This window comes from Enhydra lutris, unplaced genomic scaffold (genome assembly GCF_002288905.1).
Source record: "Enhydra lutris kenyoni isolate GAN:26980312 unplaced genomic scaffold, ASM228890v2 scaffoldscaffold94, whole genome shotgun sequence".
Lineage (NCBI taxonomy): Eukaryota > Metazoa > Chordata > Mammalia > Carnivora > Mustelidae > Enhydra > Enhydra lutris.
In genome coordinates, this window is record NW_019154178.1 from 1163127 (window position 1) to 1181570 (window position 18444).

The 18444-nt window shown below is 65.3% G+C and overlaps 2 protein-coding genes across 2 annotated transcripts in view; one reads left to right on the forward strand and one right to left on the reverse strand.

Moving 5' to 3' along the window:
• Nucleotides 1–1155: 1155 nt before the first annotated feature.
• On the reverse strand, nt 1156–10326 carry LOC111138812 (DC-STAMP domain containing 2). The gene is made up of 15 exons (XM_022490714.1): nt 9741–10326; nt 9440–9610; nt 9132–9233; nt 8693–8890; nt 8406–8471; nt 7771–7984; nt 7474–7631; nt 6828–6992; nt 5950–6132; nt 5727–5827; nt 4932–5062; nt 4489–4616; nt 4056–4149; nt 3834–3974; nt 1156–1369 (listed from the first exon to the last, which is right to left on the reverse strand). The coding sequence occupies exons 1-15, from the start codon at nt 10006–10008 to the stop codon at nt 1156–1158; spliced, it is 2334 nt and encodes a 777-aa protein (XP_022346422.1). The 5' UTR covers nt 10009–10326.
• LOC111139067 (DC-STAMP domain containing 1) overlaps nt 10327–18444 on the forward strand; it is a 12909-nt gene continuing 4791 nt past the window's right edge. Inside the window, exons 1-9 of the mRNA XM_022491202.1 lie at nt 10327–10387; nt 10716–10841; nt 10911–10985; nt 14534–14662; nt 14989–15128; nt 15802–16021; nt 16125–16268; nt 16706–16827; nt 17223–17380. Of these exons, the coding sequence (XP_022346910.1) occupies nt 10327–10387; nt 10716–10841; nt 10911–10985; nt 14534–14662; nt 14989–15128; nt 15802–16021; nt 16125–16268; nt 16706–16827; nt 17223–17380 (1175 nt within the window). The remainder of the gene's footprint in view (nt 10388–10715; nt 10842–10910; nt 10986–14533; nt 14663–14988; nt 15129–15801; nt 16022–16124; nt 16269–16705; nt 16828–17222; nt 17381–18444) is intronic.

The following is an 18444-nucleotide window of genomic DNA, read 5'->3' on the forward strand; positions in this document are numbered from 1 at the left end:
CCGCACCCTCACCTACCCCCACTCCCCACCCCCCACCCCCGCCAGGCTCGGAGCGCTGAGTCACGGGGTCCTGGAGGAGCAGGGGGCGGGGTGGCCTGAGTGGCTCGCCCGCCCCTGGGGGCAGCGGGAGGGGCCGCTCCGCTCGGCTCTCCGCCCCGGCCCTGCCCTCCCCTCCCGCGTCCCCGGGCAGGGAATGTCTTGTTCCCGCCGCTCCCTCCCCGGGGCCAGAGGGCAGGGCGGGCCGGGTGGCTCCTAGCCTCCTCTCCTCCTCCCGCCCAGGTGCGAGCCGGAGCCGCCGCCGGGCGGCCCCTGACTCACGCCGCCCCCAGGCTGGCGCGGCGCGGGCTGCGGGACGGGGTGAGGGGCTGCGGGCTGCGGAGCGCGCGGGCGGGCGGGCGCCCCCTGGCGGCCGTTCCCGCGAGCCGCGGGCGCCCGGGCGGGGGTGAGGGCGCCGGCCCGGGAAGGCGCGGGAGGTGGGGGGGTCCCTTGCCGGCCCGGGCCCCGCTGGGTCGCGGAGTGACCCCCACTGTTCCCTTAGGACGGAGTCCGCCCGGGTCTGTACATAGCCTCTTCTGTCGGTCTCGATGAAATCTAGTTTCAGATTTTTAACTACCCGATTCTGCTGGAGGGGGTGTCCGCCCCCTCCCTTGCTGGGTGCTCCCCCCCCCCGTTGCGGCCTGGGCTCTGCCTTGCACTATTTCCCCTCCCTGGCCTGGCGGCCCCTCCCCCTTCCTAAAAGGGGCAGGTTAAGGGGCCCGGTGCTCTGCCTTCCTCCCCTGCACCCTCATGCCCATTTGCACAGCTGCCCAGGTACCCCCAGGAGTGAGGGGGTGTCACAGGGAGGGGGTAGCGGGACCAGTCCCTGTATCTATTTAAAAAGTGATGATGTAATATATTGGGGTTGGGGGAGGTCGGGTTGCCCTGGGCCTCATCTTAGCATTTCAGGTGATGGGGGAGACCTGGGGCCCAGCCCCAGAGAGTGAGGACAATGTGACCTCCCCCCTCCCCCCTTGCGGCTTCTCCACTCAGTGCCTTAGGGGGGGAGGCAATTTCCCCCCCTCCTCTTCCCCTCCTCTTCCCCTGCCCCCACCTCGGGTGTAAACGACAGGAAGAAATAATAATTTAAGACTCACACCGTGTCTGCCTTTGGTTCCTTCATTTTGGGGGTAGGTGGGAGGGATCAGGGGAGGGAGAAAAGAGACGGAGAGGCCGGGCTTCTGGAGCTGGAGGGGGACTGCTGTGGGGCAGAGGGTTTGGGCGGCCGTCTGTCCGAGGAGGGGCAGAGGCAGGGTGGGAACCCTGAAAGACTGGGCATCCGGTAGGAGCTGCTGTGTGTCTCTGCGGAGGCCCCTTCTCCTCATCCAGGTCACTAGTGAGGAGGGCAAGGGAGTGGCACAGTCAGGGATGCCGTTTCCACAGGTGCCCTCCTGCCCTGTCCAGACCAGCCTCCGCTGCTCCCACGGTCCCCACAGGATCTCAGCCTGTGGCTCGAGAGCCCCAGTTTTAGGCTGGTGCTGAGGGACCAGTGGGCAATCCCTTACCCAAGGTCACATGGCCAATAAGGACAGAACCAGTCGTGATCTTGGTGGTACACCTACACGGTCAGGGATCAAGCTTCCCTCATCCCCACGACCCCGCTTTTAAGTTCAGTGAGCCCCCAGGAACCTCTGAAAATAAAGCTTCACTTCCTCCCCAGCCCCTCAGCTTACCGTTCCCCCTGCCTGTTCACGCCAGCACGTGCCCATCGCTCCCCCCCCCCCTGCCCCGCCCCCCCCCCCCCCCGTTCCCACCAGCCCGTGCCCACTGCGATTTGTATGCCTCCCAAATGAAGGCTGCTTGTCTTTCTCAAACCTGCTGGCACATGGGACATTGCAGAGGTCCTGCCAGTGGCACCTGCCCCCCGGGGCCACAGCTATCTCCCCAGACATCTGCTGCACCCACCCAGGGGGCCAAGACCAGACCAACTGCTTATGTGGCCCCCACCCTCCTCACTGGGGACACCCCCCACCTCTCTAGCCTTCCAATCCTTGACCTCATGGCCACAGAGGCCTCTGCCCCTGCTCCTACTGGAACAACCCCCCAACCTTGGCCACCTCTGGATTTATCCCAGAACTTTCCCTGACCATGACCCATTCTGTGTCCCTCCTGCTCTCATACCTCAGTGAGACAGGGACCTTGGACTTCCCTGGGGAGTCAGTCCCTTTTCTACCCCAAGGCCAGTCCTATCACACGCTTCCTGAAGACACCCCCGTTCTCTCCCCAGTGTCCTTCCCCTGATCCACCCAAAAAGAGCCTTCAGCCCTCGGGTCCTGGTCTCGAAGAAAGCCACGTCACCCAGCACCCTGGACTTCAGTCCGGCTGTGCCGCGCGGGTGGCGTCTGCGCCTCTGAGGCCCCCGAGCCCACACTCCCAGGGCAGGTGTTTTTGCCCCCTAGACCCGGTCCTTGCAACCGTCCACTCCCAGCCCCTTCCTGGCTCTCAGCAGGGCTCCCTGCCCTCTGAGCCTGCAGGGAACGGCAAGGCCAGCGGCCTGGAGGGCACTGACTCCGCTCAGGGGATGCCACTCTCCCGAGGCCGCCGCGCCACCTGGCCCAGACCCGGTCCCTCAGGAAGGGCCTCCGAAGGGCCCAGCTCTCCCTCTTCCTGGGTAGCCCCACATCCCTTCGCGCCGGCCCCCCAGCCCGCTCTGCCTGTGCGGGGCGCGGACTCCCCGCTCTTCCCCAATGAGCTTCCTTGTTCAACTCCGGCAGTGACGTCCGCAGGGACAGGACCAAGCGTCTCTGGCTCTGAGACCAAGCCGCGCACGGCTTCCTTCTGGGTCTTCGCTACCTACTGGCCTATGGCCCGTTACGGTCTGCTCTGGCTTGGGCTTGCTCGGGACCACGAGAAATGTCCCCACAGCCACTCCAGTGACCTCTCCGCAACCGCCGCCGCCTCGCCCCTGTCTCAGCATGATTATGCTGGGCTCCCACCTGCTCCAGCCTCTCCCCTGCTTGGTTTGTGCCTGAGCCCCTCAGGGTTCTGCCCGTTCCCCTTCGCCCCTCCTGTCCTGCCCTCACCCTCCTTCCCCACTGTAATAACTCAAGCCTGGCTCCACAGGCCCAGACCCCAGACCTTTCACAGCGGCCCCTGGGCGGCCGGCTTCCCTACGGACAGCCCAGAGCTCCCCACCCGAGCCCTCCTCTTTCCCCAGAGCCGGTCCTTCCGCTCAGCCGGCACCACGCCGTCCCAAGAGCCCCCCACCCTCAGCACCTCCGTCCTGAGGCCGCCCTGGCTTCCCACTGCCTTCTCAGCTCGTGTCTTAGAGGACAGCCAGGAATGTATGGGGCCATTTCCTGGGATCTTCAGAGGCCAGTAGGGCACTCAGCCAGCTCTCTGCCCCTTGACTTCCCAGCTCATCTCAGCGCCCCCTGACTCAAGTGACAGACACACACAGCCTCTCAAACATCTCCCATTCTCCAGGCTCCCCCCAGGCTCCTCGCCCCCCATGCTCTTCTCTGCCCGTTGGCCCAGCGGACACCCAGGTTACCCCCGAACCCACTCTTTTTCCACTTGTTCCCTGAAGCCCTCATTAATTCAACCCCATCCCAACCCGGCCGTTCTGTCCCCTGCCTGACCTGGCCTGCTGCTCTCCTGGACAGGGACACCGGCCCGCTATCACTCCCCACCGCTCCATAGGCTCGTTCAGGGCAAGCTGGACAGGTCCCCCCCAACTCCGCCACGAGCCCTTCACCTGTCTCCAGCCCTAGCACAGGCCCACGCACCGCAGGGGCCCCTGCACACATGGCAGACGGCTCAGGCCTCCCAGGCCCCGGGTCCTGCTTTCTGCTCACCTGACCTCGGAGCTGGACTCCGAAGCAAGGGTCCTGCCCAGGGCCTCCTGCAGCTGGTGCCGCAGGAAACGCTCCTGCTCGGGGTCCTTCCTCCGAGCGGCGGCCAGCCAGAGCCGGGGGCCCTCCTCGTCACTGGAGTCCCTGCGAAAGCCTCCCATCAGGCGGCAGCTCCCAACGCCCCCACGGACAGGACTGCAGCCACCGCATCCCCCGGAGACTCACAGCTCCAGGTCCAGGCCCCCCTGCTGGGAGAGGGGCGCCGCACACACGGAGCAGGTGTTGTCCAGGAGGCGGAAGCAGGTGGGGCAGAAGAGACCTGCAAACACCAGGAGGGCAGGAAAGGGTGGCTGAGCTAGTCCACCCACCCCGCCACCAAGCTCCCCTCGCCTCCAGCCCTGCGGGGACTGTCCTCACAGAGGGACAAGCCAGGCACCGGCTGCAATGCCACTTGCGAACCAGTGGTTACCACCAACAGAATTAAGGCAAACACGGGGAAAATGAGCTTCTCGTGGTTCTCTGTAGACAAGAACATGTGGTCACGAAGGGAGGGGCCCAAAGCGTGAGTTCCAGAAGTCCACAGAGGAAGGACCATAGCCAATTGTCACACACGACCGTGGGGCGTCCCCACAGAGAGAGGTCCGTCCCGGGGTCTCACCTCGGCAGCCTGGGGTGCTGCAGGACACAAAGTTCTCCGTGTCCTCGGGGTCGTGGGGCTGCCCACAGCCCAGGCAATAATCCTGGAGTGGCCGGAAGTGGCTGAGCACGGGGCCCAGAACGTAGCACCTGGGGAGGAGTCCCAGACACTGACGCGCCAGCCCACTCCACACCCAACACTGCCCTCCAGCTGGGGCAGGCTTCCCCGCAGCCTGACCTCCACCCCTGTAGCTGCAACCTCTGGGTCCCGCCCGCCTCCTCCCCCCACTGCCCACTGCGCACAATTCTCATCCCTGTCTCCCTGTTCGCACACGGATCACAGTGAACGGGCACCCTCTGCAGCCAAACCTCGGGGACTCAAGGAGGACAGGGACCCACTGTGACCTCTGGCTCTTTTTCTGTCCCCTCTTGCCCCACTTCCGCAAGGGAGGACAGTGGGCCCACCGCCTGGACAGCTTCTGGAGGACACTTGCGTGGCCCTGGTCAGCCGCCCGCCGTCTCGCTGCTCGGTGCACGGTCGCCGGCAGATTCGTTCGGTGGCTCAGAAGTAGGTTGTAGAGGTAGGAGATCCTCTCCTGGTGGAGGGGAGATCGGGGCTGGGATCTGCCTTGATCCTGTCTCATCTACCTGGAATGCCTTCTGCCCCCATCCCCACTCCCTTCCTTTGCCTTCTGTCCACGCCTATGAATCCGTCTAGGCTAGGCTCCGATGCCCCTTCCTTTGGGAAGCCCCTGGGCTCCCCTAGGTGGGGTGACCTAGTCTGTCCTCTGGGTGTTCATAGCACTTTCTTTATTCCTGCACAAAAACACTTCTTCCTTGTAATATCTGGTTAAAAGCCCGTCTGGCCTTGAGACCGTGAGCTCTGGGCGGGGTCGGCTTCATCCTGGCACGGAGTGGGGAGGGCTCCGCCACAGCTCCGGGACTGATTGGCGAGCGAGCACCCAACCGCTGGGTTTCCACTCACGCCTCAACATGCCAGCGCGGACCCCGGCCGCCATGCCCTTCACCACACTCTGGGGACGACAAGCTCCTTCTCAGCCAACGCCCCCCAAGAGGCACCCCTGCTCTCAGCACCCCTGGGGCCTGGAGACCCGCCATCCAGGTCATGTGCTTAGCGGGACTTCAGCCAGAGGAGAGAGGACCGGCGCCATCGAGGAGTCGAAGCTCCCCAAAACCAAGACAGATGGCCGCGGGCTCCCAGCGGGCAGGGGGGCAGCGTCCGTGGCCATGGCTGCTCACCTGCTCCCGCGAGGGATAGTAGGAGGCGCAGATGGCCCGCCGCAGCCTGCTGACGTAGTTGCCGAACAGCGTGACGAAGAAACTCAGGCCGTACAGAATGCCTGGGGGGCAGCAGGGCCAAGAGCCACATCTGCGGGTGTGGGCCACCGGTCCCCCCGGCCCTCACGCCCTCTGCCACGCCTGTTCCCTCCCCACCCCGTGCCCTCACGGCCAAGGTCGGTACCGATGACGATGTACCCGGTGGCATCTGGCTCCGAGGGCCTCAGAAGGCAGTGCCGGGACAAGATGCTGATGTTGCTTTGCTGCAAGACGTCGAACGCCGACACCAGGTCCCGGTAAATCCTCCCAGTGTAGCCAGTGCCTTCCACGGTTATGGACACTAGCACGGGGCCTGGCACAGCACACTCTGTGAGGGCCGGTGCCGGGGGGCGGGTGGTGGGACAGGGCGGCTCGTGGCCCCACCCCCCAGCCAGGGGCCTCTGCTGCCCCAGGGCCCCACCAAGCCCCTGGCCCCCAGGAGCCTCTTTGAGAGGCCTCGATGCTCCATGAGTCCGTCCCCCGTCCCCCGTCCCCGCAACGGCCCAGAAGCGTTCGCTTTCAAGCACTTGCTAATGTGCCGCGTGTCCAGTGGTGGCGGGCGCTGGGCTGAGTGCGCCGGTGACTGCGTTGGGCGCTTTCTAACTGCCACCGGCCTCTGCGCACGGGATGAGAGTCATGACCCCCTGTGGCCCCCGCGTGTTCATCACCACAGCCTGCCCGGCCCTCCCACACAGGGCGTCCTGGGCCCCTTCAAGCTACCCGGGGGCTGCGCCCAGCATCCCAGCTCCGAAGAGACGACTGAAGCTCTGGGGGTTCGGGGACGGCCCGAGTCACCGCTGCAGGGGGCAGGCTCCCCGACTCCAGGTCCTGTGCTTCCCACTACCCCGTCTGGTGGACCCAGGACGCAGAGGCAGGGGTCCCAGGCGGAGTGGAGGGCTGGCGGTGGCAGGATCGGGGCTGATGAGTGACAGTGACCTAGGGACCTCCAGGCAATCCCCGGGACCCAGGAGGCTGCGGGGGACGCCGACCAAGGGGACCACAGCAGGAGGCCCGGGCACTCACTGCGGGCCACGATCTCCCCCTGCAACTGGTACCGGGCCAGGTCGAGCACCCAGAAGACGGCGTAGTCCAGGAAGACCAGGGCCAGCACGAGGAGGAGGTGCCGGGCGAGGCTGAGGATGGCCAGGGCGTAGAACATCTGCTCCCACCCGGACAGGAAGATGGAACCTGCAGGGAGGGCTGTCAGGAGGCCACTGCCTAGTCTCCCGGCAGAGTGCGCCCCATTCCGAGCCAGGGCCTGTTTGCCCATCTGGTGTGGAAGCTGGGATGGTCCCCGGACGAGGGTGGGAGGGGCTCTGAGGCTAGAGGAACCCTCCCTCCTGGGCAACCCAGCCCCAGCCCCCCAGGCTTCCTCTCCATATTGGCAGGTTCATACTTCCGGCCTCACCCCCAAAGCCCCCCTTCCCTTAGCTAGCAGCCCCTCCCCACCTACACTTCCCTCTGTCGGGATGTCCAGGGCCCCCGGAAGCTTCCTCTGCCCTTCTCTCTATGTCTGGGTGTCTGGGTGCCGGGAGGCATCCTCCTTCCCCCTTTGGGACCGAGGGCTCCCCAGAGACAGGGCTATGCACAGAGCCCAGGGTCAGGGCTGGGGTGAAGGGGAGGCCCTGGTGTCCCCCTGGGTCTCGGTCTCCAATCTTGGGGCCCTCACCAGGCTGGATATAGCGTCTGGCTTCATAGGCGCTGAGGGGCAGCACCGTGGGCAGCCCCGCCTCAGAGCGGATGGCCTCCACGCGTAGGAACCGGCTGGTGATGTACACGTTGTCATAACTGACCCAGTTCAAGTAACAGTACCGGTAGAACAGAGCTCTGGCGGGTAAATGGGAGGCCCCTCAGCTCCCCAGCCTACACCCATCCCACGTCCCTCCGCCCCCAGGCTCCAGCCTCCCCGGAGGCCGTGGAGGCGACCTGGCGCCTCGCAGCCCAAGCCCCCAGCCGGCCCCCTCACTGGAGGTAGAGGACTGAAAGCAGCAGAGGCGTGGTGTAGCCCATCAGGGCCAGGGCCTCTCGGACACGGTGCAGCTTCAGGCTGACGGCCTCGTGGAGGTCCAGGGCCACCTGGGACAGGCTCCGAGAGGCGTTGAGGTCCACGGAGAAGTGGTGGGCGGCCGTCACATTGAACTCGAACTCCTGACGCACCCGGTTAATTAGGTTCCTCACAGCTGGGGCCAGCAGGTGCAGGGAGCCGGAAGCCAGGAGAGTTAGTGGGGGCAGGGCCTGGCACACTTGCAGACCAGCCGGGATCCCCCCACCCCAAGGAGGAGAGGAGAAGCCCCCGCGGTCCATGCTGTCACCACCAGGGGCCTGACACCACGGCCCCTCTCTGTGACCGCCCATCTCAGTGCCCTGTCCTGGGCTGGGAGGACCGGGGAGGGGGGAGCAGGAAGCCCTGGTCCTCTCCCTGCTCGAGCCCAGTGTTGGCTCAGACGCCTCCCCCCGGCTGGGCCTCCCACTTCCCCGCATCCCTTCCTGGCACCTTTCCTCCTTCCTGCATTCTCACTGGGGACTGGGAGCACGGCTGGCCTGGAGAGGGGAGAGTCCCCAGGAGCACCCCCCCAGCAGGGCTGGGAGGGGGCCACTCACGGGTGCCAAGGGTCTTGCGCAAGAAGGGCTGGATGTACTTGGGGATAACGCAGAACACCTGCACCACTGGGACCCAGAGACCGAGCGTCAGGGGAGGCGGAGGCACACGGCTCTCCCGCCGCCTCCGGGTCCTCTGGCCTCTCGCTCTTGCTGCTGACCTCCGCACCGGCTCCAAACCGGCTTCTCCCAGCGCCCCCAGGGCCTCCAGCGGCCCCAGCGCGGGCCCAGCCCCGCCAACGGACGCCCTACTCACTGGCCCTGCCCCGCAGGCGCTCGCCGGCCCTCACCACTGGCCAGTCCGCACAGCGCGAGCTTGAAGGGCATGAGCACGTAGCACAGGTGGTAGGCCCAGGGGACGACGTGCATGCAGTGGTCCTTGGCGTCGTCGAAGACCCGCGCACACTTGAGGTAGGGGTTGCCCAGCTCGGCGTTGCACACGTCGCCGATGTGCAGGAGCCAGTACCACACGTTGCGCAGGACCCTAGCTGGGGACAGCGGTGGGGCTGGTCCCCAGGCCCGGAGCCCCACGGCCCCTTGGCTGGGACTTGGGGACCCGGGGGAGCACCCAGCGCGGGACCGCGGTCAGGGGCCTGGCTGCGCCGTATCTGGCGGGGGCCGGTCAGCACCCAGGAGGGGCCCTGGGCCGCGACGTGGGCACGGGTGAGGAGACAGGGTGAACTTTGAGCCCCACCCTCTAAAACCCCCAGCCATGCTGACTGTGCTGACCCACGTGCTTCACGCCGTCCATGATGGACCGGAAGAACTTGCGGACCCGGTCGGCCACCTCTTTGGCTTTCTGGGCAATGGCTTTAATCTTGTTCAGGGCACCTGGGGGGGGCAGGGGTGGAGGCACTGGGGGGCCGGTTCTGCCCGGGGCAAGGGGGGGGGGGGGGGGGGGAGCAGAGTGGAGAGGAGGCTGTCCCTCAGGGTGTGGGGAGATGCAGCGGGCCAGGGAGCCGGGGGGAGGGGTCCAGCAGCCGCAGGGGACGGAGCGGGACCACAGAACGCGCAGCCACGGGCCCAGGGGGCCTTACTGACAAGGGGCTGCCTGGCCTGCTCCAACGCCTGGGCGGTCTGGTTCAAGGCCAGCTCGGCCCCGCAGGCCACGGCCTCGCTGGCTTGGGTGAAGTTACGCAGTGTGTTGGCGCAGGGTCCCTGCAGCACCAGCCCGAAGGCGGCCACCAGCAGCAGCGTCCGGCCCTGCCCTGGGGGAGACGGCTCCATGGGCCCAGGGCCCCGGCTTCACGCACGGAAGCCTCCGGAAGATTTCCCTTAAACCGCCCCCCCTCCTGTAAGATCCCTCCTGCCCCCCTCCGCCCCCCACCCCGCACTCACTGGAGAAGGCCTGGGGCAGCAGCAGGAGGACTGTGACCCGGACCTGGCGCGAGAACCCCATGCCCAGGCTGAGGAAGGCAGCCAGAGTGAGGGTGCCCACCAGGCAGCCCCAGGGGCCGCGTCCTTCCACTAGCAGCTGCAGGAGCCCATAGGCCGTGGCCAGGGACATGCCCAGGCTAAACCCCCCCAAGCTGCGGACCACGGCCCGCGCCACGCTTGGCTCCTCCGTCCCCAAGGGGAGCACACGGTCCTTCGCGAGTCTGGGCATGACTGCTGAGACCCAATGCCGGCCTGTCTCCAGGAGATGCCCTCCAGGTTCTGTGGCCTTTCCAGGGCCCTGGAATCCCTCGCCACATTCTCAGGTTCCGGAAGCTTGTATTGTGTCTCGGAGAGCCTGACCGGCTCCAGGACTGGAGACAGGGACACAGGTCTCTAATCTCCTTCTCCAAGTCTCAGAGCAGAGCGAGCAGAAGACACAGACCTCACCCCGGCTACGCAGACAGCAAAGGGGATAGAAGGGGATCTCTGCACCCAAGGCCACCTTGAGGACGTTTGTGGGACAGGGGAGGGTCCCCCAAGCTGACTCATGGCCATCACACTTCATCAGAATGGAGCAAAGGGAGAAAGAAGGAAGCTTCCCCACACCAGTGAGTCCGTCCTTTCCCAGCACCACTTAACACCTCAGGGCGTCTCATCCCCTGTTCCCTTGGGCCCCCATGCCTCCCCCCACTGTGGGTCTCCAGCTATCGCCCAGTGCTCCCCTCCAGCCAAGCCCCTTCCTCTTCTCTCTCTCACATCTGCCCTGCCTCCCCAGGGTCCCCCATCCTACTTCAGGATGCCCCCCCCGCTCCCACCACGCCCGCCCAGGTCTCCCCCAGACTCTCCCCCCGTAGACCCCTGACCCCAATGAAGCGCATCCCACCCAGAAGAGCGGGCTGTTGGTCCCAGTGTGTTTGCTCCCACCCCCACCCCCAGCGGTACAGAAACTCCTGAGCTGGGGGCTGCCTGTCCCCTGCAGCCGTTTCCTGCAGCGACAGCCGCGCACGTTTCCCGTTGCCGCCTTCCTGCTGGGCGCAAGCACCGGAGGGCTCCTGGCCATGGGTGAGTGTGGGCAGAGCCCGGGGGGCAGGGACCCACCTCCTGATAGTCAGCTTGACCCCGCACCCTCAGGTCTGTTTCAGCTCCTGGTGAACCCCATGGACATCTATGAGGGTCAGAAGATGGTGGCGTTGTACGGCGTGGTGGGTGAGTGCTGGCTAAGGACGGGGACCCTCGAGAGGCCTGTGGGGCAGGCCTGGGGAGTCCTGGCCCAGGAACAGATCTGATCTTGTTTCTTGTGCACCGAGTGTCCCTTCCAGCCCCAGCCTCCTCTTGGGCTTTGAGGGGAGATCCAGGGAGAAGAGGCCCCAGTCTATGGAAGAAACCCGACTGGTCCTTGTCCCCTAGGGAGCCTCCCAACCGGAAGGACTCCATGTTCCCCACAGGATGCCCCATGGCTCCCAACCTCGATGACCTTGTTTCTTGCTCCTCCCAATTAATTCTGTTCATTCATTCATTCATTCACACCTTCATTTGCTCATTCAGCCCTCTCGGGGCCCCCTTAGCAGCTTCTAAAGGGCCCAAGGTCGAGGGGCCCCCAGTGGAGAGAGTGAGGTAGGAAGGACGAGAAGGGAGCAGGAGCATTTCTGATGATGACGAGGAGGCATGATGAGAGGAAGCTGCGCCGTGGGGAAGGGGCTGGTAGTCAGGGAAGGCTTCTTGGAGGCGACACTGGGGTGGGGACCTTGTGCAGGTGGATTAGCCACAGAGAAAGCCGGTTGTCTCCCGCAACAACCACTCTCAAGGCCGAGCAGTCTTTGGACTTTGGATAATTCAGCCCCTCAGTCCATCCCCAAGGACCCAGTTTCCCTCCCTGTTTGGCCTGGTGGCCGCTCGTCTTCAGGTCACGCAGGGGCGGCCTCAAGTCCAGGCATCTCATCTTCATCCATCGATGCTGGAAGACCAGAACATTCCTTCTTTATGTCTCCTTTAAGAAGGAGGAAAATGTTCCCGTCCCCCCAGCCAGCTTCCCCGTGCTGCCTGTCCCAGGCTGCCCGGTAGGGCCCTCGCCCGCTCACCCCGGAAACCGACCTGTGTGGGCAGCCACAGGACCACACCGGGCCCCCAGGAAGGACCTCTCCCACCGACCCTTCACTTGCTGCCTATTTTCAATACAAGATCCTGTCCTCCTTCCGCGAGTACGACTGTTTCTAGGGTTGGAAAAGTCCAACCCAGGCTATACCCAAATCCCACCTCGATGCCCTCTCCAGCGCCTTCCCTCCCAGCGCCCTTGCCTCCAGGCCCCCAACTGCTGGGGGTTGGGGGGTTCCCCAGTGAAGGGGGCACAGCCGCCCTGTCCTCCTTTCCCTGCTTCCTTCCCCTTCTGGTTCTTCTGCTGTCAGAAGGAATTAGAGGGAGAGGGCCGGAAGCCTGAAGTTGGTACTGGGAGAGCCCCACTGCCTCTGGGTGGCAAGCCATCCCACCCGGGGCCTCGGCCCTTCCATGGTGTCTCCAGGAGCTCTGTGAGGCCCTCCGAGGTCCAGCCTCCTGCTGAAAGTAGTTCTGTCCGGCTGGCCTCACCTAGCTTCCGCCGCCTACAAACGGGCTGCCCTTGGAGGGGAGGAGCTCCCTGATGGCGGGAGGCCTGCTGCCCTCCAAAAGGCCCACTCGTCCCCGAGAAAGCCCTCCATCCTTGCCCTGCCCAAGTAGGAAAGCAGGCACCTTGCCGCTGCCCCCTCCCCTGCCAGGTTGAGAAGCAAGTAAGGCTCCCGGGGCACGTCCCCCACCCTCCCCAGAGGCACTGCCAGTGCCGACCCGGCCTCACCTTCCACGCTGGGCTCACATGGCCACGCAGGGGAGCCACCTTCCCCTCCGCCCCGTCTCTCTGGGGTCCCGTGAGGCTCTCACTCGGCCTGGAAGTGAATCCCCATCCTCTCCTCAGACCACCCCCCCGCTATGTCTGCCTACTCCAACTTCTCTTCTAGAAAATACTGATTTCTTTTTGTTCTGTTTTTTTTTTTAAATTGATTTATTTGAGAGAGAGAGAGAACGAGAAGGGGGAGGGTCAGAGGGAGAAGCGGACTCCTCGCTGAACAGGGAGCCAGATGCGGGACTCGATCCTGGAACTCCAGGACCATGACCTGAGCCAAAGGAGGTTGCTTATCCAACTGAGCCCCCAAGGCGTCCTAGAAAATTCTAATTTCTGGCCTTGTCTTTGTATATACTGGTTGGTAGAGGGCCAGAGATGAGTTTCGCCCTGCTGGTGAGCCCAGAGAGGGCTCCTGCAGACCCCTGGAGCTCTCTGTAGAACCAGGGCAACGACTTGCCAACTCCCTTAGCTTGAATCCTTGGCCAGAAGGCCAAGACCACGGAAACAAACCCCTTTTGATGTCCTATTATCCCGTGATTGGTGAGGAGATCCCGATTTCCCCCCAGGGGCTGGGGCAGGGACAGGTGGCTGGCCTTGAAGGAAACTCAAGTTGTGTTAGCCAGGAAGAGGGCAGACACTCAGGCGGGCGGCCGCAGACAGGGCTCCCAGCAAACCTGTGTGACCAGGTGAGGCCAGCCAGGTGAGGAGCCGCACTTTGGGCAGAGGCAGGATGACCTTGGCCTGTTCTAGGGCTGGCCCAAGGCCTGGGGCGGGGGCGGTGGACGGGCAGGCCATGGGCTGAGCAGCCCTAAGCTGGCAGGGGCCCCATCAAGGTGGTCTGTGGATCCCGCTAAGGGAGCTCGGACTGGACCCCACCTCTGGTGGAAAGTCCATAGCTGGTTTGAAGCAGAGAAGGGACAAGGTCAGAGGCCGTGTGTACAAGACCACTCTGGCCACCTTGTGAAAACCCAAATACAGAGGGGAGGCAGGGGATCGGTTAGGCCCTGCGAAAGGTGACGGGGACCCCACAGGGGCTGGGGAGACGGAGGGAAGAAGTGGGGGACTTGGCTCCGACGATGGCCAGCGCTCCATCCCACAGGAAGCCACTGGGTTCCCTGCCCAGCTCTGCTGTCCCTCTGGCCTGGAACGCTGTCCTGCCTCCTAACTACACGTCACTCGTCTTCCAGCCCTAGCTGACCTGTCAGCTGCTGTGTCCGGCCTTCCCAGGCCCACACTCCCCACAGAAACGCCGGCTCCTGCCGTGCCCCCGCAGCCCTGGAGAAGCACCTCCCTTGCACACTTAGCACTCGGGGCCGTAGTCATCTGTTAACTCGCTGTCTCTCTCCCTGAATTCTGAGCTCCATGGAGCTCTCTGTCTCCTTGCGGGGACCACAGGGAGACACCTGTGAAGCTGTTAACACCACCAGGAGGTCCATGATTAAGGCCAAAATTAGAGACGGAGATAGTGATTGGGATGGGGTCAGAGCACGGGAACAGGGAGACAGCTGTGAGCACGAGTGACGGTTTCCAGAACTTTCTCTGGCACTCCCTGCCCCCTCAGCACCTGGGTAGTGTGTGAATCCAGCATACCGAAGAGGGAAGAGTCCCCTTCCCACACACACACACACACACACACACTCCACCCTCGGTCACTGGCCATGGCTCTTGGACCTCTGGTGTCCCTCCACGCCCCTCCCGAGCCGCCGTGCAACTGAGCTTGGGAAAGGGCTGTTCACATGACTGAGCGGCCTCCAAGGGCGATCAGAGCCAGTGCCCAGTGTCAAGAAGGCTCTGGAAAGAACCTGGGGGGCGGGTGCCGTGCTCAGCCTGGTGGGTCAGCCCGCACCCTCACTCCCCCTTGCCACCTGCTGGTCTCTCCTGACAGGCTTGGGAGCTGTGGGCTGGGGGACCTCCCCTCACATCCGCTGTGCCAGCCTCCTGTTAGTGCCCAAGATGCTGGGCAAAGAGGGCCGGCTCTTCGTGCTGGGGTACGCCTTGGCGGCCATCTACGAGGGTGAGTGTGTGTCCCTGGGGATAGTGTGTGACGGAAGCAAGGGTCCTGGGCGGGCCACCCGGCGAGACCCAGGTGGATGAAGGGGAATGAGTGGGGCCCGATGGCAGCTGTGTGCCCCTGAGAGAGTTCCTCCACGTCTCTGGGCCTCCTCGGCTTACACGGGGAGAAGCAACCCAGTGATGAGCCGGCTGCCCTCTCCCAGGCTTCAGGGCCCCCTCGTACGGTTATAGGAGGCGGTCACCCACTGCACACAGAGTGGGGGTGAAGGGGGCCTCTGGAGAGCGACTAGCTCCAGAGGGAGACCCACGAGGGCATCTTCCCACCAGGACCCGTGGCCAACCTGCGCTACAATCTCAATGAGGTGGTCGCGTCACTGGGCTGCACGGTGGAGCTGCAGGTCAACAACACCCGGGCGGCCTGGCACATCTCCACGGCCCCGCTGCGTGCAGTGTTCAAGGACCTGCTGGTCAGGACCCCACGTGTGGGCAGGGCCGGGCCCCTCTGCCCCGGGGGGCCGGCATGGCTGTCCTCAAACATTGCAGGATGTGCCCTGGGCACTAGACAGCAGGGAAAGCCCCCGCCCCCGGTCATGGGACCTGCACCCCCCATTTCCAAACACCTGGGTAGGCGGCACTCTGGGTAGCTGAACTAGAATGTCAGGAAACCGGGGCCGTGGCCTTGAGCACTCAGGAAGCCTGGAGGCCCCGGGGATTGCGGAATGGGGCTGTGGGGGGCTGTGGGGGCCTGGAGGCTGCGGGCGTGGGAGAATTGGAGCGTCAAGGAGCTGGGGAGTCAGGTGACATTGGGGACACTGGGACTGGGGACCCTGAGATGGCATAGTGGTCTGGGAGGTTCATGTGAAGCCCCAGGGCTTGGGGAAGCTTCTGTAGCTAGCAGGGATCTGAGACGGAGGCCAGTGGAGGAGCTGGGTGGGGGGCAGAGCCGAGGCCACTGGTCACAGGGAAAGGCGGTAGGGGGCTGTCCCCAAGACTGAACAGTGGAGCATGAGGTGAGAGGCTGTCTAGGGCCTGGGCTCCGCCTGGGCCTGAGGGAAGAGCCCGGATTTTGGCCAAAGGGGCAGGAAAGGCTCCTTCCTCTGCAGCCGCAACGACCTCCCTGTCCTCACCCCCCAACCCCAGGGCAGCAAAAATTCACTGCGAGCGGGGACTCAGAACATCTCCAAGTCCTTCGAGGAGCTGGACGCCCAGGTGAAGAGTGACGCGGGGTTTGTGCCCGAGGATGCGCCGGGCTCCGACCCCACGGCCCGCAGGCGGGCGAGCCAGCGAGCCCTTCCTCCCCAGCGGCGCGCACTGTCCACCCAGAAGATGTATGAGCTCAAGACCAAGCTGCGCTGCTCCTGTGAGGGGCGTGGGGGGGACGTGGGGGGGCGTGATGGGCGTGACGGGGGCGGGGCTCCAGGCAGGCCACTGCAGGGACCTCACCTGCCCGTGCCTTTCCTCAGACGTGGTGGACCAGGCCATTGCCAGCTGCCGCCGCTGGTTTGACCGGAAGCACCAGCAGTGCGTGCGGCGCATCTGGGTCCCGCTGTTCCGGGACCTGCTCTGCCTGCCTATGAAGTTCAAGTTCTTCTGCAGCATCGCCAAGGGTCGGCAGGGCGGTGGGAGGGCGGGCACGTGGGCGCGGGAGCCGAGTCCTCGGGGACACTGGGGGGTGCCGGCGAGCCTGGGGGCAGCCACGGGGCCGCGCGGGGGACATTCCCGGCGACCTCTGCTTCTGCCTCTCTGCCTGGAAGATGGGCCTAACGTTAGCCTATGAGGGGGCTCCGAGGTGTGAGGGAGGAATACAGGAGCCGAGCTGCGCTTCCCTGTGCCTGTTGCTATCAGTGTTCACAGTCGGCTTACACGGTTACACAGTTACACGCCGACGAGCGAGACGAGGGGAAGTCAGGCCTTGTGCCCAGGACGCGGGACTCACGGAGCATGGAGAGGGGTGGAGAGGCAGCCAGGGCAGATGGGGGTCCTCAGGCCCTGGGGGGCAAGAGGCGGGTGCAGGCCCCTGACCTGCCCCCGCCACCCCCGGTAGTGACGGAGGTCTGGTGTCGCCGCCGAATCCCCGTGGAGGGCAACTTTGGGCAGACCTACGACTCTCTCAACCAGTCTGTTCACGACCTGGACGGCGACTTCTCAGCCACTATTGAGCTCAAGGTAGGAGGCGGGGGTTGCCGGGGCTGGGAGGGAGCAAGGGAGAAGGGAGGAGAGCACAGGCCTGCGGAGAGCAGGTGACAGGGCGCAGGGAGGACGGAGGGGCACGAGGACGGAATGTGCTGGTGCTGGGGGACGGGGAGAGGGGGCTGTGCTGAACCTGGGTGGGCAGGGACCTGCCTCTGAGACCCGAGGGACAGCCTGGCCAGAGAGGGTGTCAGCCCGGATGGGCGCAGGGGAGCAGGACCACGGGGAGGAGGGGGCCACACCCAGCCCGCTGCGTCTCCTCCACACGGGGGGTCCCGAAAGTCCTGGGAAGAGCTGGGGGTCACGAGCGGGGTGCCAGGGCAGAGATGTCAAGGAGGGCTGTGTCCGCTCCTGTGCCCCCGCCGCCCCAGGAGGAGAAGCAGGCCGCGGTGGTGGGCGCCAACACCAGCTGGGAGCACGTGAGCACAGAGCTGCGGGACTACGTCCGCCGGCAGGAGGCCCAGCTGCAGTGGACGCTGGGGCTGCTGCACGCGCTCTTCTCCTGCACCTTCCTGCTGGTCCTGCACGCGTGAGCCCGCCCGGCCCAAAGCCCCTTCCCCCCAGGGCGGGCCCGGCTCGGGGGACGCTGGCCCGCACTCCGCCACCTGGAAAGGGAGCCAGTCTTCACGGATCCGCCTCCCTCGGCCTCCGTCCCAGCGCTGACTGCCCTCTGACAGCGCTGCCCGCCGTGTTCCCCTTGGTTCTGACCCTGCCCGTCTCTGTCGCCCCACCCTGCCCGTCTCTGTCGCCCCACCATGCCCGCCTCGGTGGCAGCTACTTTCCCTCCATTTGGACCAAAGTCCTCAACCCCACCCAGTGGGGCGTCCAGCTGGGCTGTCCCGGGCCTCACTCTTTCCCCGATGACCTCTGGACCCTCTGTTTCCTGTCCCCACCCCCAGATGCCTGAGACAGGCAGGGGCTGGGCAAGGGCGGCCACAGGGGGCTCCGGCCCCATCTGCCCCTCCCATGGGGCAGGTGAGAGCACAGTTCGGTGTGTGCCGAGGGCCCTGTGGGAAGACGGAGTGAAGGCGCCTTCCTCCCACCCTCAAGACGCTGGTGGTCTAGTGGAGGCCAGAGGGGCGCCCACGGGGCACCCTGTGGTGGGTCAGAGGGCCATGCAAGGGCGGGGCTCCCGGGACAGTGGCGGGAGCTGAGGACAGGCCCCTGCAAGAGCCATAGGGGGTTTCAAAAGGCTGCCAGTGGGGAGCCAAGGTCAAGGCGAGGAAGACTGTTCTCTTGGGCGGGGACCAAGGCTTCTGTGGGATGTGGAGGGCAGAGGCTGGGCTGAAGGACTGGGCGGGCACAGGCAGGGCCCTGAGAGCTGGCCAAGCCCTGCAGGCTGGAGGCCCGGAGGCTCAGGAGGGTCAGGGGTTAGAGCACCCGGCGGCCACGAGGGGCACCACAGGAAGCCGGCCTGAGACGGAGGCAGGAAGGGGAAAGGTGCAGCAGGTCTCCGGGGCCAGCTCCGGGAGGGAAGGAAGGAGGCACCGAATCCGCTTCCCGGCTTTCCACCTGGCCCCTCCGTCTCAGGCCGGCTTCCTGTGGCGCGCCCCGAGGCCGCCGGGTGCTCTAACCCCTGACCCTCCTGAGCCT